Source organism: Toxoplasma gondii, chromosome VIIb (assembly GCF_000006565.2).
Source record: "Toxoplasma gondii ME49 chromosome VIIb, whole genome shotgun sequence".
Taxonomy (NCBI): Eukaryota; Apicomplexa; class Conoidasida; order Eucoccidiorida; family Sarcocystidae; genus Toxoplasma; species Toxoplasma gondii.
Window position 1 is genome coordinate 78,930 of NC_031475.1, and position 18,763 is coordinate 97,692.

Sequence of the window (18,763 nt, forward strand, 5' to 3'; positions counted from 1 at the left end):
GCAGAAGCGATCCAAATCTACAATAGCTTTTGGAAGCAGCACTTCCGCGCGATCCATTCGTGGCGCTGCTCAGGGTCCCCGCAGTGAAAATGCCGATTGAGAGTTTGTGGAGCATCTGACAACAGATACTGCAAGTCACCTTGCAAAACCACACACTTTTGACGCCATAAGTGTGTCCACGCGCCACGGATCTTGATTGACAGCTCCAGCTAGCACAAAAACGCAGATACCCACACAGGGGAACGCCATCCGTGGACCACAGCGCTTCTATGGGCAGCTGTGGCCACGGTTTCTCTGAGCCACGATCTGCTCACGAAGCCACAGACACGGGTTTTTCGTTCGACACTCTCGCTAGTTTCTCCGAAGAGCGCCTGCCTGCCTTTTCACGCTTCAACACCAGCCCAAGATGCAACATTTTCTTTTCCTGTGGAAGGCATCTCGCGCGGCCCGGCAGCCCGTCCCCCGGTCGGAGTTCTGCCTTTCTCCCTTGCCCCTTTCGGGGAGACAGACGCGTTTGCAGCCTTCTTCTCCCTGGTGTCTGCTCGAACCCCCTTCTTCCACTCTTTCTTCCCGCCTCCACCGACCTTCCGCTTCGGCTCCGCGGCCTCGCCGCTCCGCCGCCCGTCCCGCTGGCCCTCGCCGTCTCCCTCCTCCGGGTCGACATGCTTCGCAGACACCCCACCTTCTCTGTCCCTACGGTCGCCACCAGCTATTCCTGCCGTGTCCTCTTCACCGGTGTCTCTGGCGTCTCCCTCGGAGAGCCTTCGGGCGCGCCGCACAAGGGGCGAAGACTGCGGGATAGCGCTACCTGCCGCACCCGAAGCGGCGGAGCCCATGAGCGAGCCGGCGATCGTCCCACAGGCCCGGGCGTTCGCTCGGTGGAAGCTGACACCCCAGGAGGCCGCGAGAAGCATGTTGTCGCTGGATAGGGGATTTCGGGGCCCCGCAGCAGACGCAGTTTGAGAACTCAACGCAGCAGACGTGTTTGAGGCACCTTGCATCGCAGTGCCAGTGAGAAGGAATCCCGACCGCGAGAGCGACGGCAAGAGCGGGAAGTGGCGCGGACAAGGCGTAGTCAGGCCTGCGGCTCCGAGGCTGGTGACAGATCCGGACCCAGCCGCAGCGCCTGCCTCCTGTGGAGTGAAGGCCGAGGCAACCCCGGCCACTCGCCGAGGAGGGCGGAAGACGCAACCGCCGGAACTCGCTCGGGTCGAGGGGGAGGCGTGCCTCTGCCTGCCTCGCTTGCGCAGGTTCCTGCTGGGGACCCGCTCCCCGTCGCTGTTTCCGTCGTCCTCGCGGTCGCCACGCCGAACGAGCACTGGGCGCGCGAAGACCACGGAGGAGGAGGCAGACGACGTCGACACCTGGCTGCTCGTGCTCGAGTCGAGCGAGTTGCTGGGTCCAAAGTATGAGCCCGAACCGGCGCCGAGGAGCGTCGGGCTCGGGCCGCTCCACAGCACGCTGGCGGAGCACGGCGAGGATGGGAAGAGCGAGAAGGAGGCGGAGACGCGCCCGGCGTCGAAGAACGCGCTGTCACTCGCGCACGGTGAGGCGCCCCAGACGTCCGGCGGGCCAATGATGGCCGAGGGCGAGAAGGCGCCGCGCCAGCTGCTCGAGCTGAGTCTGCTCAAGCTGCTCCGCGCAGACGAACACGCGTGCTTCATCGCTTGCCGGCGCGGGTGAGGAAAAAGCGCCTTCTCTTCTTCTTCTTCGCGCGAGTAGGGCAGACACGGAGACCCCAAATCGTCAGAATCGTCAGCCTCTCCGGAACCCTGGGCCGCCTCCTCGCCGGGTGCGGCCACGTTCGCGTCTCTCTCTTCCGCTTCCTCTCCACCCTCGCTCTTCGGTCCGACCGCGCCGAGCGCGTCGTCTTGCCTCTGTCGTTTTCGCCGCTTCCGCTCCGCCACTCCAGGCCGCGGCGAGCCTTTGAACGGAGATGCGGGCGGAGGCAGCTGGTGAAGCGAGGAGGCTGCAGCTGCCGCAGAGAGCAGGGCGCTCCCACTCAGCACGCTGCTTTCGCTCTCTCGCCTACTCAACGAAGTGTTTGCCTTTCTTTGGTAAACTGAAGGCGATCGGTGCCTCCTGAGACTCTCCTTGCGGCTGGCTAAGGGCCTCGCGCCGCGACTTCCCGGAACAGACCCAGTTCCATCATTTGGTAGGGTCCGAGGAGAGTCGTAGGCGCCTGCTACTTGACTCCCTCGCTCAGGCCCCCGCGATCTCTCTCCTCTCCGGTAGGAAGTCTGCGGTGTGCACTGGGAGCAGACAGAGGGGACGCTGCGCCCCTTCGAACGGCGCGAAGCATCACCGTTCAAGGCGCGAGGCGAAGGAAATCCGAGAGAAGGAGGCCCCGTCGGCGACGGCGCGTGCCCAGCCAGAGGCGAGTTGTACAGTGAGACCGGCGAGCCGGCGCAAGGCGAACAGAATGGCTCGTCTGAGGAGAAAAAGCAGGAAGAAGCGTTGGGACGAGAACAGGAAGAAGGCAAGAGCGAAGGCGTCTGACGAAAAGAGGAGAGCTGACAAGAGGAGGAAGACGAGCCTCGCATCCCGGGAAGGGTAAGACTCGCTGGCAGCGCAGAGGCGGCATCCGCGGTCTCTTGTTCCACGGGTTCCTCAGTCGTGCCTCTGCCGCCTTCTGTCTCAGCCGCGACTCCTTCACTAGCGCCTCTTCGGCCTCTCTTGCAGGCGAGAGGCAGGGCGTTTGCCGTCTGCGGCGACTCTTTAGCTTCTGCTTTTGAGTCGCCTTCGCCTTGACTCTCTCTCCCCTTCTCTGGGGGAGTCTCATGCAACCTCTTCTTCCTCCCTCCCCTTCTTGACATACTGCGCGTTCGGCGCTCACTCTGGAGTTCTTCCAGAGACTCAGGAGGCCCCAGACCCTCAGTGTCTCCGTCGTGACCCTCTTCCTCGGTTTCTCCCCGTTTTCTGCGTCTCGTATTTCTCGCGCGACTGCTGCTGCCGTCTTCTCTCGCGAGCTCGCGATCCCTTGCGGCGTGTTGCTCCAATGGTCCGTCTCCGCGCCCCTCTCTACCTCCCCTCCCACCCATTCTCTCGCCTCCAGTCGAGCATGGCGAGGCAGAGAACGAGACAGCCTCGCTCTCCTTCCCTGTCACGCGAGGAACCGAAAGAAGAGAAGGGACATCCGAAGACGGCGAAGAGACTGGCGACCCGTCTTCCCCGTCATCCGCTTTCTCTCCCGCGGTATTCCCCCCTTCGTCTCCAGAACACCTTTTCCTCGACTCTTGCCCCTCGACGTTGTCGCCTTCCTTGTCTCCATCTTCGCGCCCTTCCTCTTCTGTTCGGTCCTGCTGTTCTGCCCGCCCTCCTTCACCATGTTCACTCGCAAGTCCGCCTCTCCGGCACCGGCCTCTTCTGAGCGCCGACATCTCCACTCTGTCAGATCGCCTTGCGACTTTTCTTCTTCTCTGCAGGGCCCCGACAGCGGGGCACCTCGCCGGAGTCACTCGCGCTGCTGCAGGGTCCTCTGAGTCTTTGAGCGCGAGTTCTGAAAGCGGCTTTCGCTTTCTGATTGACAAAGTCTTCTCCTCTCCATGGTCTCCCTCCTTGCCTCTGTTCTCCGTCCCACTGAGCGATCGCTTCCGAGAAGAGGAAACAGACGAGGGCCCTGCAGAGCTCGGCTGCGGCGCCCGCCTGCTCGCCACCGCCTGTGGAGACACCAGGGGGGGAGCTGCGGTGTCTTGGCTAGCCACGAGCGCGAGGCTCCTCGTCGGAAGAGGCAAATCTACAGAGTCGGGCGCCTCCGAGCGAGTCTGAGGAAGGCGCTCGCGGCGTCTCCTCTCGCGCTTCGGCTGAGGAACGGAGGAAGTCGCAGAAGACGCTGAGGGGCTGTCTACACAAGCCGGCTGGCGGAGGCGTCGCTGTCGAGAGCCGGGCTCAGCCACGCGATCAGGGGACGCCCCAGAAGGCCGGTCGCCTTCCATGGACATGGGAAAGGCCAGAGGGGGTGAGAAAACGTTCCGTACTCTTTGCAGGTGAAAGAGATGTCGTTTCTGTCGAGGGCGAGACGAAGAAGTCGGGGAGAGGCGCTTGTGGACTGGGTGGGTTGAACACGGGCGCAAGGGAAATAGGGTTTAAAAAAGCGTCCCAGTGTAGGAGAGAAATGCGAAAGAGCGATTGACAGGCAAGTGGACAAGAAAACTGACGGGTGACAAGCGACAGGAACGACAAGAAACGGAGAGAAACAACGGGAAGCGAGCTACAGCACACGCAGTGTGAGGTCAGGGGATGTGACCTCGATTTTCTACGGTGAAAGTTTCTGAATTGGGACGGATATCGTCCTCGGGCAACCTGCCGTGACAGCTACAGGAGAAAAGAGACACAACCGAGGGTAGCCGAGAAAGTGGAGCGAATACAGAGAAAAACTCCGCGCGAAAAATTTGTGGCAAAGGAGACACCGGAACGGTGCCTGTGGAGCCCAGAAAAATGTGTGCGATGGCATTACACCTGGAGTGAGGAGAAAAACAGAGATACCACGCAACAAAACGTGGAGCGTTTGGGCTAGCGACGAAAAAGAGGCTACGCTGAAGAAAAGGTTGTCCCTTGTTTTTCTCAAACGCGTCTCCGAGCAAAAGAAAAGGCGAGAGAAAGGAAGCACCGGAAAAAGGGTGATAGCAGGGTCGGTGGTGGAGGGGGGGGAGGGTGTAGTACACCGGTGGAGGAGCGGGTAAGAGCAGAGAAAAGTTCGGGAATCGACATTTTGGACATCTGTGGAGACAGCCGAATGATAATTCTCACTTTCTCTTCACACTATTTTCCAGTGTCTACAACCTTCGGCTTCTTTGTGTCCTTTGGTTTGCGTTTCCTCAGGAGGACGCTCCCGAAGTAGAACAGACGACGGCAATCTGGATAAAGGGTTTATAACACTTTGCACCTCAATTTATTTGTGCCACAAGCCTCTTGCCACTAGATTTTTGTGTGCAGATCCTATTAGTATAAGTGTCTAAGGTTTTGCCAATCTTTCGCAGAAGAGGGAGGGCTGTGGGGCAGGGGCGGGAGGTAGTCAGAGGACTGCCACTGCAGGGCAACGGGCGATGCTCCATGTTAAGTATGCTACGTGTCTTGCTAGTTTTCTTTTGCTCATCCGAAAAAAACGATCGGGCACAAGGGACACTCATGAGGAAACGAATGAAACAGCAGACAGTTAGAAAATCGAGCTGCAGCTAGGTCCCAAACCACCGTTAAAGTAGGGAATTAAATATGACAGTTCAGAAGCAGCGTGGGACCTTCTTTCATTTTGTAACAGAGGCACCGTTCTGTGATTCTCCACTCTCGCGATCCCCCACGTACACACTCTACTGCGTTCTTACCCTAAAAATCTAAAACAGATTTGACCCAGCATGACAGCGCGAGAATAACGCCGTTTGCTCAAAGGTAGCGGCATTCGTTCTTAGTAGTGCCGCTGGACATCTCCCAGTACAGCGGTGCCGATCACCCTAGCATCTGAGTACTCGTTCTCTTTCGCTGCTGATACGAGTGGTAACAGTGATCAATAGATTACGCCTGGTAAACGACCGATGTGGAACCCGTCGGAAAACAGGGCTCCATCACCTAAACATTGCTTGAAAGAGTTCTAAGTGGCACTAAAGAACAAAAAGATCACATGGGGATGCATTTCTATCCACGGATACCTGCGCAGGTGAGGCGGAAGCACCTGGTTCTTTCCCTTAAACCGAGTGATGACCACAAATATGTCTTTGACCACATTCTCAGCAGTATATATATTTTATACTAGTGTACACGGGTGACAAGACCAAAGAAATGAGACCATTTTTGAGTGTGGATAAGCGCGAGAAAGAGGCCCAATCTTGTTTTTAGAAGTGACAATGACAAGTTACCTTTCTCTCGAGCTGCGGAGCCCGTAGCGCCTCCTGACGGATAGAGGTGAGTCACGCATGAGTCGTGTTCTGGTTTCGTTTGTAAACGGCAGAGACACAAGAAACAGATCCCTGAAACTCAGAGAGGCGCCTCGAAACGCGAACAACCCAAATAAACAAAGTACGCAGACGCCCCTCAAATCGGAGACGGGACCGAGAAGAGAAAAAAGAAATCTGCTACCTAAAGATTCGTTCTGGAACCCACGAGGAGCGAACACGTTGTTCGACCGGAAACAGACAATGAGAAAACCGGAGAAAAAACATTTCATGAACCCATTTACTTCTTCGGCGTCTCTCTAGGGCTCGAGCCTATCGCGTGTGACTCTACAGCCGAGACGACATTCGAGGCCAGCAATTCCTCCAGAATCGACTGCTCCCTCTTGAAGACTCCTCGGAAGGCCTCTGTTCTAAGCAGAGGAACTTCTAGCACCTTCATGACGATATTGTGGCGTTTCTCTCGCACACCCCCATGCCTTTCTCCCTCTTCTCCTGTCGGTGTGTCCTTCTCGTTCTCTTTTACCTTGTCCTCGAGGCTTGTTCCCGGTCCCCCGTCCTTCGTGGCGCTTACGCCCTCGATGTCTCCGGCCACTGGCCGCACCTCGCCTTCGCCGGCGGGTTCCCTCAACAAAGGGATTGTCGAGGCATTTGGTGGAAAAGAAGAAGAGAGAGAAGGAGAATGAAGAGGAGATGAAGAAGAGGGAGACTTAGCGGAAGAAGCAGAGGCTTGCGTTGCATCTTCTTGGTTTCCGTTGTCCGTTGCGGCTCCTTTGAGGGAGTCCTTGAGCGCAGCGAAGTCGACAGAGACTCCCCTCTCCCACAGGAGGTTCACCAGTTCCATATTTTTTCCTTCTTCTCTCGTTAGAAGAACAAGGACGCGAACTTTCTCATTTGAGCGCTGGAACTGATCTTTGTCCCTGGATCCTCTGTTCCCGTGTCCCGCATCTCTCTCTCCTTCGCTGCCGCATCTTGCACTCTCCTCGCAGCAGACCTTCCTTCGCTTCTTCTTCTCTTCTTCCACGTGATTCTCGATCGCCCGAAACAGCGTTTCCGTCCATCCAGCGAGACCAGGCTGTGCGGCCGCAACGACCTTCGCGAATCCTAGGGCCAGATGGACGAGAAAGGCATCGAGGGAAGAAGACTGCTCTCAGTGAATCTGCTTTCACCCAACGGTTTGCATAGATATGTACACATATACAAGTGAAGGCACACGTAGTCAGCCGATGATGGGAAAAGGCAATCACGCGTGTCCAAGCAAACACGAATGAGACAGAGGAGAACAGCAGAAAGACAAGAAGACGCAGGAACATATTTCCAAGTAAAACCGAGTGGGACACGCGAGGAAAGGGACTTCTACGCGTGTCCAAGTAGGCGCGAATCACACAAATCGTGGACTAAAACCTGGTAGTAAAAAACGGCCCCGTGCACCTGCTCACTTCTGTTGCTTCAATAAATACGTCACGTGTTTCCAATTGTATCAAACTGTGGGAGTATGTAACTCAGCACCAAGGCGAAGCGCAACTGACTCGGAACTGGGGGACCTTGCTCTCCAGAGAATCTCCCCCACACTTGAAAAAGGGCTCCGAAAGAAGCTGCGAAAAACCGAACGGATTTTCCTTCTCTCCCGTCCATCGCCTTACCTGCGTGGCGAGCGGCGGCGGCAGTCGTGGGGCCGATCGCGAGAGCCACGAGTTTCTGTGTTTCTTTTCTCCGCCTCTTCTCTGCTTCGCGTCCCTCCATCACGCTGTTCCTGCACTCTTCAAGCAGGCGCATTAAGTCAGCTTCTGTCGACAGCAAGTGGCTGGCTGCCTTACGAGGCTGACCCGATCCCTCACGGGCCGAAGGCGAGAGCTCGAGAGGCGCCTGTGAGCAAGTGGGAGACGCCGGAGAAGCAGCGGCAGAGGAAGAAGACGAACGAGAAGAGGACTTCTTCCTGGGGAGAGAGTCCACGACGATTTGCTTGGCCCCGGCGTGGATGGCCGTGTAAGAAGGAAGAACAGGAGCGTCGAGAGTCGAGTGCTCTAGAGGAAGCCCGTTTGCAACCCAGCTCCAGACTGCTGAAGGACTCGCTAGCATGACAAAGGCTACAGTTACTTTTGCGTCTTGTCCGTCCTCTCCTTTCTCCTCCCCCTCTTGAGTCTGCGCTTCTATCCCATCCCGACCGCCTTCTAAGAGCTGCCGTTGCCCCGCCCCTTCTGTCTTCCCGCTCTCTGTCTCGGAGGCTTGTGCTTTTTCTTCTTTCCTCGTCTCGACAGTCGCGCGCGCGGCCGCCGTGCGTGGTGTATCTGCAGGTTCCGCGCTCTTTTCACGTTTCAACAAAGCCTCCCTGAGAGTCGCAAGTAACGCCTGCCTCTCTTCCAGTGCCAGCATCCTCTGCGTGGTGGTGTAAATGTTCAAGCGCTGAAGGCGGAAGAGCGGCAGCGAAGTCCACGAAGCGGTTTCACTTCTCGCTTCCTTTTCACGCGCTTCTGTGCCTCCGAAAACGTCATTCACTGCTCTGGCTGCAGTCTGGCCTTCCTTCCCATGTTCGGGCGCATCGCGTGTTTTGGGGTGTATCTCCTCTGGTGTGCGAGACGAAAAAGCCACGTCGTTGTGGTCTGACAACGACACGCGCGTTCGAGACGACACACTCGGAAGTACGGTTCCATGGAAAGACGCTTTTTGCACATCGCCACATGAGCTCTTGTTGGGGTGTATATACACCGAATCTCCGGGGCTGTCGCCGGAGCTTGGTTGGTCACAGGACCGCGGAGCTGAAGAAACGGACACGTTTTGCGCGCCGAAAAGCTGTACGACTTCCCTCAGCTTCCGCTCCTCAAAAGTGGTTGCGAGGTCCTCGGATGCTAAAGCCGAAGTCGGCCAAACCACGCGCGTTTGCAGCCAGCATGGACAGCAAACGACCGAACGGCGCAGGCCGGGAAGCTCCACTGACACCGCAACGCGCTGAGCTCGGGTGTAGTTACACCAGGGATCAACATGGCCCACATCTTCCAACGGGTCAGTGTGTTGTTCAGGCGCGTGAATACACCTCTCGTTGAAAGCGTCAGGGCTGAAACCACCGCGATAGTCGTTGTCGCTTGTCAAACACAGCAAGGAAAGAATTGGGGGACGAGGAGGCAAGTCGGCTGCGAGCCGGGCCGCTGTAGCTACCGAAGGCATCCAGGGCGAGAAGAGACTTTGGATTTCACGCGAAGCGCTTTGTGTCTCATCTGAAACGTTCTGAAAATTGCAATCGAGTTCCCTGCCCTCTCTCCGCCTAGAATCATTCGTCGACCTTTCGCTTGTGGCCGTTTCTTCTGCATTCAAGTCCAGTTTATGTCCCCGGAATCCATGGCGCTGGCTGGCAGTCCCCGATACACGGTCGTCCCCCTCCACGTTCTGGCTTGTCTCTTCTTCGCTTTCCCTGGCGTTGTTCTTCCCTTCTAGTGGTCCTCGCCTCGCTTCGTTCGTTGCTGTGTCATCAGCCTTGCCTCGATGGCAACACAACCTCTTAAAAACTGCATGCAGTGCCTCCTCAGCAGCGTGGCGAGTGCCGTCTCCGACACATACGATGGACTGGCGGGGCACGCTGTCTAGACACCGGAACAGATGAGGAGGAGAAACAGAGGCCGCGGAACATGAGGAAGACTCGCAAGACGGAGGAGAATGAGACGGATAAGAGGGCGGTGTAAGAGATGTAGACGAAGAAGTAGAAGAGCACGATTGAGATGCGATGGGAAGGAGGAGACAAGTCAGCATGCGTTCCCAACAACGAGCAAACACGCGCGCCGACTCGGGCGACGTCAGGCACAGATAATCAAACGAAAAGAAGGCGGCAGGACGAGACGCCGAGCGGGGCCATGCCGGACACAATGCAGTGAGGAGAGGCGGAGCCGAGACTGAAGAAGAGGAGAGAGAACAGGACGCTGAAGCGGCTGACTCCGGAGGCGAGACACTGGGAGACGAATAGAGCGACGATGGAAACGAAGAACGATGAGAGGCTGACGGCTGGGCTGACGAGAATCGAAAAGAGAAACGCATACGGACAGGCACAGGGACAGCGTGGGCGGGCACGTAGGAGGGCGAGAGAAGTGGCTTCTCCCACCCGTGGAAGCGAGAGTGCCGGAGACTGCTTGTCCACGCAGGCGCAGGAAAGAGATGCAGACGTGGACGAGGATGTAGAGGGAACGCGCATCGGTCGAAACAGGAGGCGAATGAAAGAAATGCTGAAAGCGACGGAGAGGCGAAAGAGAGAGAAGCACTTGAGGGGGCAGTGAAGTGACAGCGCGAACGAAGGGGACCGGACAGAGAGGCAGCTGAGGGCACGAGAGGAGGAGGAAGATGAGGAGCAATCGAAGAAGGAAACAATGTCTTTGACGTCTTTTCTTTGTTTAAGAAGAGAACCGGCCTGCCTGAAAAACCGACCTGCCCCTGGCTGAGGTGTGCGGGCGACGGAAAAAAGGCGTCGACGGAGAGGGTACTCGCGCGGACAGAGAAGATACCAGCATGGGGTGCGATGAAGGCCGGAAAAGAAAAGAGAAGAAGAGCAAACGAAGCATACGCGGAGACAGCTCGGCTTCTACGAGGCAAGAGCGAACTAGAGCAGATGAAGGAAAAAAAGCAGAGGACTCTGTCGACGAGAAAGAGGGGAAGGAGAGGGCAAGCGGCCATGTCGGAAGAGTTGATTTCTGTGAAAAGGAGAGACCTTTGTGCACAGGAAACGCCTCAGGAGGTGGAAAAGAACACAGGTGAGAGGGAAAAGGGTGAAAGGAGAAGGACAAAGGAAAGGGGGAGGCGAGGAAGCGGGCATCACGATTTTAGAGCAGTTGACAAAGATTGACAAACCTAGCACTTACTAACTAGCTTGAATCATGAGTTAAACGCCGTGACATAGCACAGAAGTTGCGGACAAGCGGCGAAAACAGTACAAAGTGAGAGAATGAGGACGAACAGGCGATCTTACGACCAAGTGGGGACTTCTTGAGACCACGCGAGCAGGGAATGTCCAGCAGAGAAGGCGCGGCGAAAAGAGTGAAAGACAGAAAGAAGACAAGACGACTGAAGGAGACGGACTTTGGATAAGATGAGGACCAAGAAATGCCTGCTCACAGGCCAAGTCGGATGTCGGTCGCTTGCGGAATACCGTGACCAACAGTGCCGGAGAAAGTCGAAAAACGGTTGCCAAGCCAGCCAGAGTGAGATACAGCGAAGTGTGACAAGCAGCCAACGCCGACAGTGGAAGAAAACCAGAGAAAAGGCGACGACGAGTCAACATGATCTACATGCAGCAGAAGGGAAACTTGTTTTTCCACAGGACACTCCATACACCGCATGTGAGTACGGAGAAAACGAGGCGCCGCCGCTTCCTGGGGGGTTGGAAGAGACAGGAGACACGAACACACTAGCGAAGCGAGAATCGCGAGAAACCGAGAATCTGCTGCTTTGGCAAGAGAAGAATTTTCTGGAAAAGAATGGCGAGAAAAGCGACTCATGGCAACAGTCAATGGCGAGACGAGACAGGGAAGACAGACACTTGAGAGCTGTACGGCGGCAATATCTCCGGCGTCGATACACCAGGGAGACGCGCTTTTCTTTGCATGTGCATGCGCTAGAAGCTTTCGGAAGAACTCAGATATTTTTTTCGTATTTTTCCGTTTATTCGCAATGTACGTTTTTTTCTCTCAGTCTCCCGCCTTTTTCCCGGCGAAAGACGTCGGCATTTGCAATTTAAAGACCACTGCCGCAGGCGGGCCACAACGAATTCCTTGTTTTTTTTGGACGTTCAGAAAAATGAATAAAGAATCAACAGAGGTACTCACAGTCGTTTCTCCTCTTCCCACCTCTTCCTAGAAGTCATCCGCATCTGCATTCTGAGCGTCTTTTAAGGACCGTTTCTTTCCCTCGTTTATCCGCTGAGCAAGAAGCAGCGACTGGAGCCCCTTCGTGGCTAGAAGAGGCCGAGAGGCCTGGGGCAGAAGAAACGCGTCTGTTCTTCGCTCACGAATCTCTGAACGAGTCCGAAATGACAGCCACATGAAGACGCCGACACAAGAACGAAAAGGCCCCACCGTGTCTGGACACCCGTGAGATCCGCACAACCCAAAAACTTGACAAACTACGAAAGAACAGCAGGCGAGATTCTCCAGGGTTTCGAGTTGGGGCTTGAGGGCACACGCGGCGAAACGGAGGTCGTGCCTTTCCGTTCCCGGAGCTGGCAACTGTTTTCGAAAAGTCTGTCAATGCACAACATATGCCAGCTTAACCGAATGTGTTGCGGAATCAACCACCCCCCACGAGCAGAGAGACTGCCGTTCACAAATTTCACCACCAGGCGTCTGTGGGAGTCAGGTGCGTCCTCAATTGAGGTCGCTCGCTCCTGATGAAGCGAACAGGTGCATCGGCAACGCCTTCACGTGTTTTCTCGTCTCTTCTCCCTTGTCCTCTTCCTCTTCTTTCTCTCCCTTGTCTTTCCTGTCTTCTCCCTCCTCTCCTCGCTTCTTCTCTTCTTCTGCTTCCTCTCCTCTATCACTTCCTCGTGCTCCTCGCCAGTCTCTGTGGCCCCCCATGGAGGTCGACGCGCCCCAGGCTTTTCGTTCCGCGACTTCTACAGGTCTGGGCCCCGTTGCGTCCTCCGCCTGGTCGGCTGTTTCGCTTGAGAGTGACTCCCAGAGAGCGAAGCAAGGGACCGAGGAGGGCGCGCTGCTGAGCCTCTCTGCCTTCTCTCGCCTGGTGGGAATCTCTCAGTTCGTCGCCTCCCATGTGCCCTCCAAACGCGGTTTCGAAGAGACGCAGGCCTCGGGATCGCCGACCAGCGCCGCAGGCGATGTGCAGCCCGAGAAACAAAGCCCCAACGAAGGCTCAGACAGGGACGCCTGCGCCGATCACGGCGGATTCTGGGGGTCGGTGAAGACTCTTTTCGAGGACTTTCAGGTGTACGAACACTCAGAGTTCGACTGCGCATGTCTGCGTAATCAGCGTGCGTGCTCTCGTTGCGTGCCCTCTATCCAGAAAGCGGAAGCTTCTCATTCTCCCTTGTCGTTTTCTTCGGCTTCTCTCTCTTCCCCGTCTGCCTCTCTGGTGGCCTCAGACGTTTCTCAGAAAGGCGCACGCCGTGGCGAAACAGGAAACAACTCCAAGCCACCTGCGAAGGACGAAGGAGGGCCCCGACTTGGACAGCCCTGCGCCTTCGGCTGTTGGTGTCGGGCCTTTGGAGACTCTTCAGAGGCGGCGCCACTTCGTCTGCCGCTTTTGGTGGACTCCGGACAGCTGAGGAGACAGAGGGAAGCAGAGCAGCTTGCTGAGGCGGGGGGCTTGCACGTTTCGCCTTCCTTTCGTCTCTGGCGGTGTCGACGCCGAAGTGAAGCCGCAGAGGCACTCGACGGTGTAAGGGAGGCGGGCAGAGAAGCAGAGTGGGAAGACCGGGGGGACCAGAGAGAAGAGGGAAGGGAAGAAGCAAATGAGGATGAAGACAACAGATCACAGAGTCGGGAATTGAAGGATAACGATGCCAAGAGGCGAGGAAACCGGCCGTGCGTTTCCGAGTTCGAGACGCAAAATATCGAGGCCTTTGTGCGCGGTGTCGCCTGGTGCGCTGAGGTGTACAGGCAATACGTGATCGGTTCACCACGGGATCCAGAAGCGAGCGGTGCTGGGGTTTCCGAGAGAAGCGCCGATTTACTTCACGGACTAAATGAAGAAAAGGACTCGTGGCTGCAGCAAGCGCGGAGAACAGCGGCCTCAGCCGAGGAAACCCTGTTCACTGTTTCTTCAACTCTGGCGCCGGGGATCTCGTCCACGTTTTCATCTCTCCCGCAAGCTAAGAATGGGCAGCAAAACATTCCTTACAGCGACCCGTCAAAGGCGCCCTGCTTGTGGCTCCTAGGTGACCTCGCGGGTGTCTTGACAGCGCACTGGAGAAACGAGTTATCCGGCGTTTCCTCCCAGTCAGTACCTCTCTCCTCTTCCGCATCTCCCTCGGCTTCTCCTTCACTGGTTGAAGTCCAGAAGGAACTGCGGGGTGCCTTGCATGCGTTTGTTCGCGAGCGTCTGCCCTTCATGGTTTCAGAGTCAACGACGCTCGTCCCCGCGAAGGCAGGAGCTAACGGAGGGGACAGCGCTGGAGGCGAGCTAAGGGGGCGAGGCCTGAAGCGCGGGAGAGACAGCAATCCTCTCGACGACGACTGCGAAGACCAGGGCCAGTCAGGGGAGAGAGACGTGGAAGGAGAAGAGAAAAGAACGGGGATTCAAGATGAGGGGCAGAAGGCGCGGGATCAGGACAGACAGGAAAACAACGAGGAGGAACTGAGAGTACTACAGGGCCTGGAAGCCTCAAATCTGTCACGCCGGATTGCTTTCCTCGCTCGAGCTATTGCTTCCAGAGACGGCAGGGCTGGATTCTCAAAATCAGAACATCGACAAGAAAATGGAGAAGGATGCGTCCAGAATGGAGGAGGGCAAAACAAAGGCGGAGACGGAAACAAAGGGTCACAGAAAAAAGGGGGGTCTGTGTGTCGACCGACTTCGAATGGATTGTACGAGTCAGATTTCGCGTCGACTCGCTTCCCTTTCATCTCGATCGCAGCATGCTGGGCCCAACAGCGAGGACAGATTCTTCGATTGAAGAAAGAAGTTGAAGAGAATGTGCAGCGGGGAAACTTAGAAGGCAACGGAGGGGGAGTGAATGAACTCGAATTGAAAGAGAGAAGAAGAAACTGGATCTCCTTGCTCGAGACAGCTGCGAAAAAACCTCCGTGCGTGGTCCTGAAACTGACCCTCAAGCCCCATTGTCGCCGTTTCCTCTTCCCTCCAGTTCACTTCAGGTGTACAGACACCGCAAGCGGAGATGCGGACCCGTCTGGAAGGAGCGGAGGCGCAGAGCGGAACGGAAGCCAGCGAGGAGGGGTGGGAGGGAAACCAGAAGTCTCCGTTCAAACCGGCGTTTCTCGAGAAGAGAGAAGAAGGGGCCGAGAGGACATAGAAGAGCTTCTCTTCCGCGGTCCGCGTGCGCAGCAGTCTGGTTCGGAAAAAGAAGAATTTGACGAAAAACAAACGGAACTGCTTGCTCGCCTCGCTTCCCACCCCGCCCTTCTGGACATCCTATTCGACACTTGCCGAGCGTCCGAGGGAACATGCAATTACGCAGCGTCGGGCGGGCCTCAGGGCGGGCGGTGGCCAGCCGACCTCGGGGTGTATCTACACTTCATTCTCTTGAAAGTAAATCGTGATACATCCAATGCGCTCCACATGATCGGAAGGGGACTGCGTCGACACTGTCAAAGATCCCTCGCCGTCGCTGGCACCAAGGACAAACGCGGGATCACCGTCCAAAGGTGCTCCGTTCACAAAGTAAGTTGCAAATGCCCTGAGCTTCGTTCGGTATGGGGCCCCGTCCAGTTGATCCACTCACCCATATATCTGGACATCTACCGATACATATATGTATATATTTGTGTGTCGTTTTGTGTGTTTGTCCACAGCCGTTTCAGCTTTGCACTAAGCAGGAGCATCCCTATATATATATATATACTCGTGAGTGTCGGTGTGTGTGTCATAAACCTGTTTTCAGCGGCTGCCCACAGACGCTTTTTCAGTGGTGAACTAGAAATGAAGCGCAGCGGTGGACACGCTGGACACTTAGTCCACTAAAACCTTTACAGTTATTTCCTCAGACCTACACCCATATTTTCATATGTTCATATATATATATATATATCGATTCATTACATCTGAAGGGGTAACTTGGTCGCGAGGAACTGGACCCCTTCAGATGCATACTCGAAAAGAGAGAGCAAAAGTTCCATTCTAATTTGTGCGTGATAAAACTAAGACGGCGAACGCAGTCTTGTGTCTGATGGACAACCGAAGCGCGTGGCTTCGTTGCTTTTTCAGGTCCTGGCGCCTGCCCTGTTGAACGCATGCTACCTAGACCATCCGTCCTGGGATTCTAACGTGCACATTGCCCCGCTGGGCCACTTTTCTCGACCTCAACGACTTGGTGCCCTTCTTGGAAACTCCTTCCAAGTTGTTCTCCGAAATGCTCGTCTTCCACTCTCAGCAACTGGTGCTTCTCTCCCTTCTTCTCTTTCTTCTTCTTTTGACGGAGAGGTTCCTCCAGGGTTTGTGCCGGTGGCGCTGTGCGACCAGTCCGTGCAGGTCTTGGCGAGCCGAGTGTCTGCGGGTGTGGCGACAATTTCCTCTCGGGGCTTTCTGAACTATTTCGGTCTCCAGCGCTTCGGCACGCATGCAGTCAGGACGTTCGAGGTCGGCGCAGCTCTGCTGCAGGGCGACTGGAAGGAGGCGGTCGCTCGAATTCTCGGAAAAAAACACAAGTCGCCCGCAAGGTGGCGGCCATCTTCGTCTGCGAGTGTTCAGACAGGTCCCGCATGCAGCATGGAGAAGAGTGCCACAGTGGCTTTGGACGCGTGGGACGAGTTGGGGGCAGAGCTGCAGAAAGCGGCTGCTGGAAGAAAAACGGATGGAGGGACACAGGGGGAAGCGAGTGACGAGTTAGAATCTCAGACGACGAGAGAGGAACTATTAGAGAAAGGCGCATGCATGGAGGATAAGCTGTCGGGAGACTGCCCAGGCGAGGGGGACGGGCGTCACGACATAGGAAAAGGTGAAGAGCAAAGGGATAAGGGCAGCGACTCTGAACCGTCCCTGTGGGACATCTTGCAAAAGACGGGAGACCCGCGGGTCGCTCTCGGGCGCCTCGCGAGGCATCAGCATATCGAGAAAACGCTTCTGTCGTCTCTGTTGATGTCACGGCGAAAAGGGGAGAGTGAGGCAACGGGGGAAACGGGCAGCAAGTGGTGGGGAGGGGAGATGCGAGAACGTAACAGGAAACGGGCCATGTCAGGGCGAGACAGACACCGTCGAGAATGCGCCGCCCTGGGAACGGCGGCTCGGGCACAGGCTGACGGCATTTGCGCAGAGGGCAGCGAAATGCAGGTACAGGGAGAAGACCCGGGAAGGGACAAAGGCCATGCAGGTGACGTCGCATCGAATGAACAAAAGGAAGTTGTGTCAAATGCGGTCTCGGCAACCGAAGGACAAGTACAAAGAAACGATGAATGCAAACGTGGAAACTGGGTGGACTTTGAAGTGAAAGACTACTTTCGTGCTCTGCAGGGTATCCCGGCGGACTCGCTCCAGCTGTATGTACATTCGGCACAGAGCGTCCTCTTCAATCACGCATGCACTTGGCGGTGGAAGGCTCTCGGCGGCAAAGTGTGCGTAGGTGACGTCGTTCGCGTCCGCGCGAGAGGCGACCATCGTTCCACGTTGTCGACCTCCGGCTCGACCTCTGCCGATTCGTCAAAGCGACGCGAAGCTCGACAAGTAGGGAGGATAACCGAGCTTGACGGTACAGACGACAGATTCCTTTTCGATGAGGGACAGGGCGACGGTAGCGAGGACGAAGAGGAACCCGATGGACAGACAGTCAAAGTCATTGAGACAGAGGCTGAAGCTGAGCAAGCCTCGATCTACGATTTGGTCTTGCCTCTCCCGGGCGCAGACATTGTGTACCCGTCCCATATGACAGCGGTCTACAGACAGCTAGCAAGCGATCTTCTGGGACTATCTCTCGACGCCTTCACACCGCCGAAAGACAGCCTGTGCTTGGAAGCGAGTGGAGGTTCTTCAGACATATTCGAGGGCGACCTCATGCGCGCTGGGAGAGGAGGCAGAAAAGGAGACAGAAAAGGAGACAGAAGTGGCAGACAGCGAGGGCGCGGGCGTGGGCGTGGCAGAGACGGGCGCTGTGACATGCGCGGCTACGGGGCGGAATCTGCGTGTGGAAATGAAGACGACTGCAAGGTCCGGACAACCCCCGCAGTGCTTTCGCCGGCTGCCGGGCTTTCGATTTTAGGCGTAAAGTACAAAGGAAGTTACAGATCTCTGCTGGAACGTGCCAGAGACTGCCAATGGCAACTGCTTCAGATCAGCGAAGAAGCGGTACGAACCCCTACTTCTTTGCTACTCTCGGATGTCGACCTGCTTCTGCAGAAGCAGCCACGCGAGTCCCCGTACTCTCGGTCAGCCGATAAAGCTGCGACAGGTCCAAACCCGGGAAGAAGAAGCGAATGTACCGGACGCGAAGTTGTCGGTGAGGTCGAAATGACAGAAAACGAAACGCACGAAAAGGATCAAGCGAAGGAAAGCGGATGCACGAAGAGTATGGACAGCCGGTCCTATGCGGAACAAGATTTCCGAGTTTCTTGGGATGAACCTCTCGACAGCACGCTGGTCAGGTGTATGTACACCAGAGATGAGCAGCTTCAAATGATGGAACAAGGGGAGAAGGTGCAGGGTCAAATCGACGGGTTTGGGTCGCGAATAGAAAGAAATCGGATTGTAGTTAGGGACGGAAAAAGCAATTTTTGCCTTCTTTTGAGACTGCGACTGCCTCCCGGCACATATTTCACCATGGCACTTCGTGAACTCATGAGAACGAATGCCCCTGATGATGACGAGCTAGCCCATGCTGCCGCTCGGGCCTTCGTTTCTCCAGACGGCTCTGGGAGAGACGCCTCCATTTCTACTTCGTCTCTTTCAACCTAAGTGAAATCATAACCAGTAATGTGCCTGCAGGATGTTCGTGGCGTGTATCTCTCTGTGCAATACAACTATTCAAGTGTATGTGCTTATAGCGAAGCGAGATTCGGGGTTTCCTTACGTGTACGGTGCGTGAGTGACGAGTTTCACGTACCCACATTCATCCTACCGGGTATTTCATCGTCCACCGCCGACAGTCACGTATCGTTGTACATACATAAATATGTATAATATATGCATATATCTGTATAAATGTAAATTGGAAATGAATGCTGAAGGACTTCCTTCACTGTGGCGTTAAACCCACGCCACCGATACATTCCGCTGCCTGATACGATCGA

At 56.0% G+C, this 18,763-nt stretch overlaps 3 protein-coding genes across 3 annotated transcripts; 1 reads left to right on the forward strand and 2 right to left on the reverse strand.

Annotated features, from left to right (window-relative positions):
• Positions 1–268: 268 nt before the first annotated feature.
• TGME49_264210 (hypothetical protein) lies at positions 269–3,941 on the reverse strand (the record flags this gene model as incomplete). Its single annotated transcript, XM_002365470.1, has 1 exon — positions 269–3,941. The coding sequence occupies one exon, from the start codon at positions 3,939–3,941 to the stop codon at positions 384–386; it is 3,558 nt and encodes a 1,185-aa protein (XP_002365511.1). The 3' UTR covers positions 269–383.
• A 2,224-nt stretch (positions 3,942–6,165) lies between these two features.
• On the reverse strand, positions 6,166–10,535 carry TGME49_264200 (hypothetical protein; the record flags this gene model as incomplete). The annotated part of the gene is made up of 2 exons (XM_002365469.2): positions 6,166–6,986; positions 7,526–10,535. 2 exons carry the CDS (start codon positions 10,533–10,535, stop codon positions 6,166–6,168), a joined length of 3,831 nt encoding a protein of 1,276 aa, XP_002365510.2.
• A 1,893-nt stretch (positions 10,536–12,428) lies between these two features.
• TGME49_264190 (hypothetical protein) lies at positions 12,429–18,763 on the forward strand (the record flags this gene model as incomplete). The annotated part of the gene is made up of 2 exons (XM_002365468.1): positions 12,429–15,209; positions 15,753–18,763. 2 exons carry the CDS (start codon positions 12,429–12,431, stop codon positions 18,426–18,428), a joined length of 5,457 nt encoding a protein of 1,818 aa, XP_002365509.1. The 3' UTR covers positions 18,429–18,763.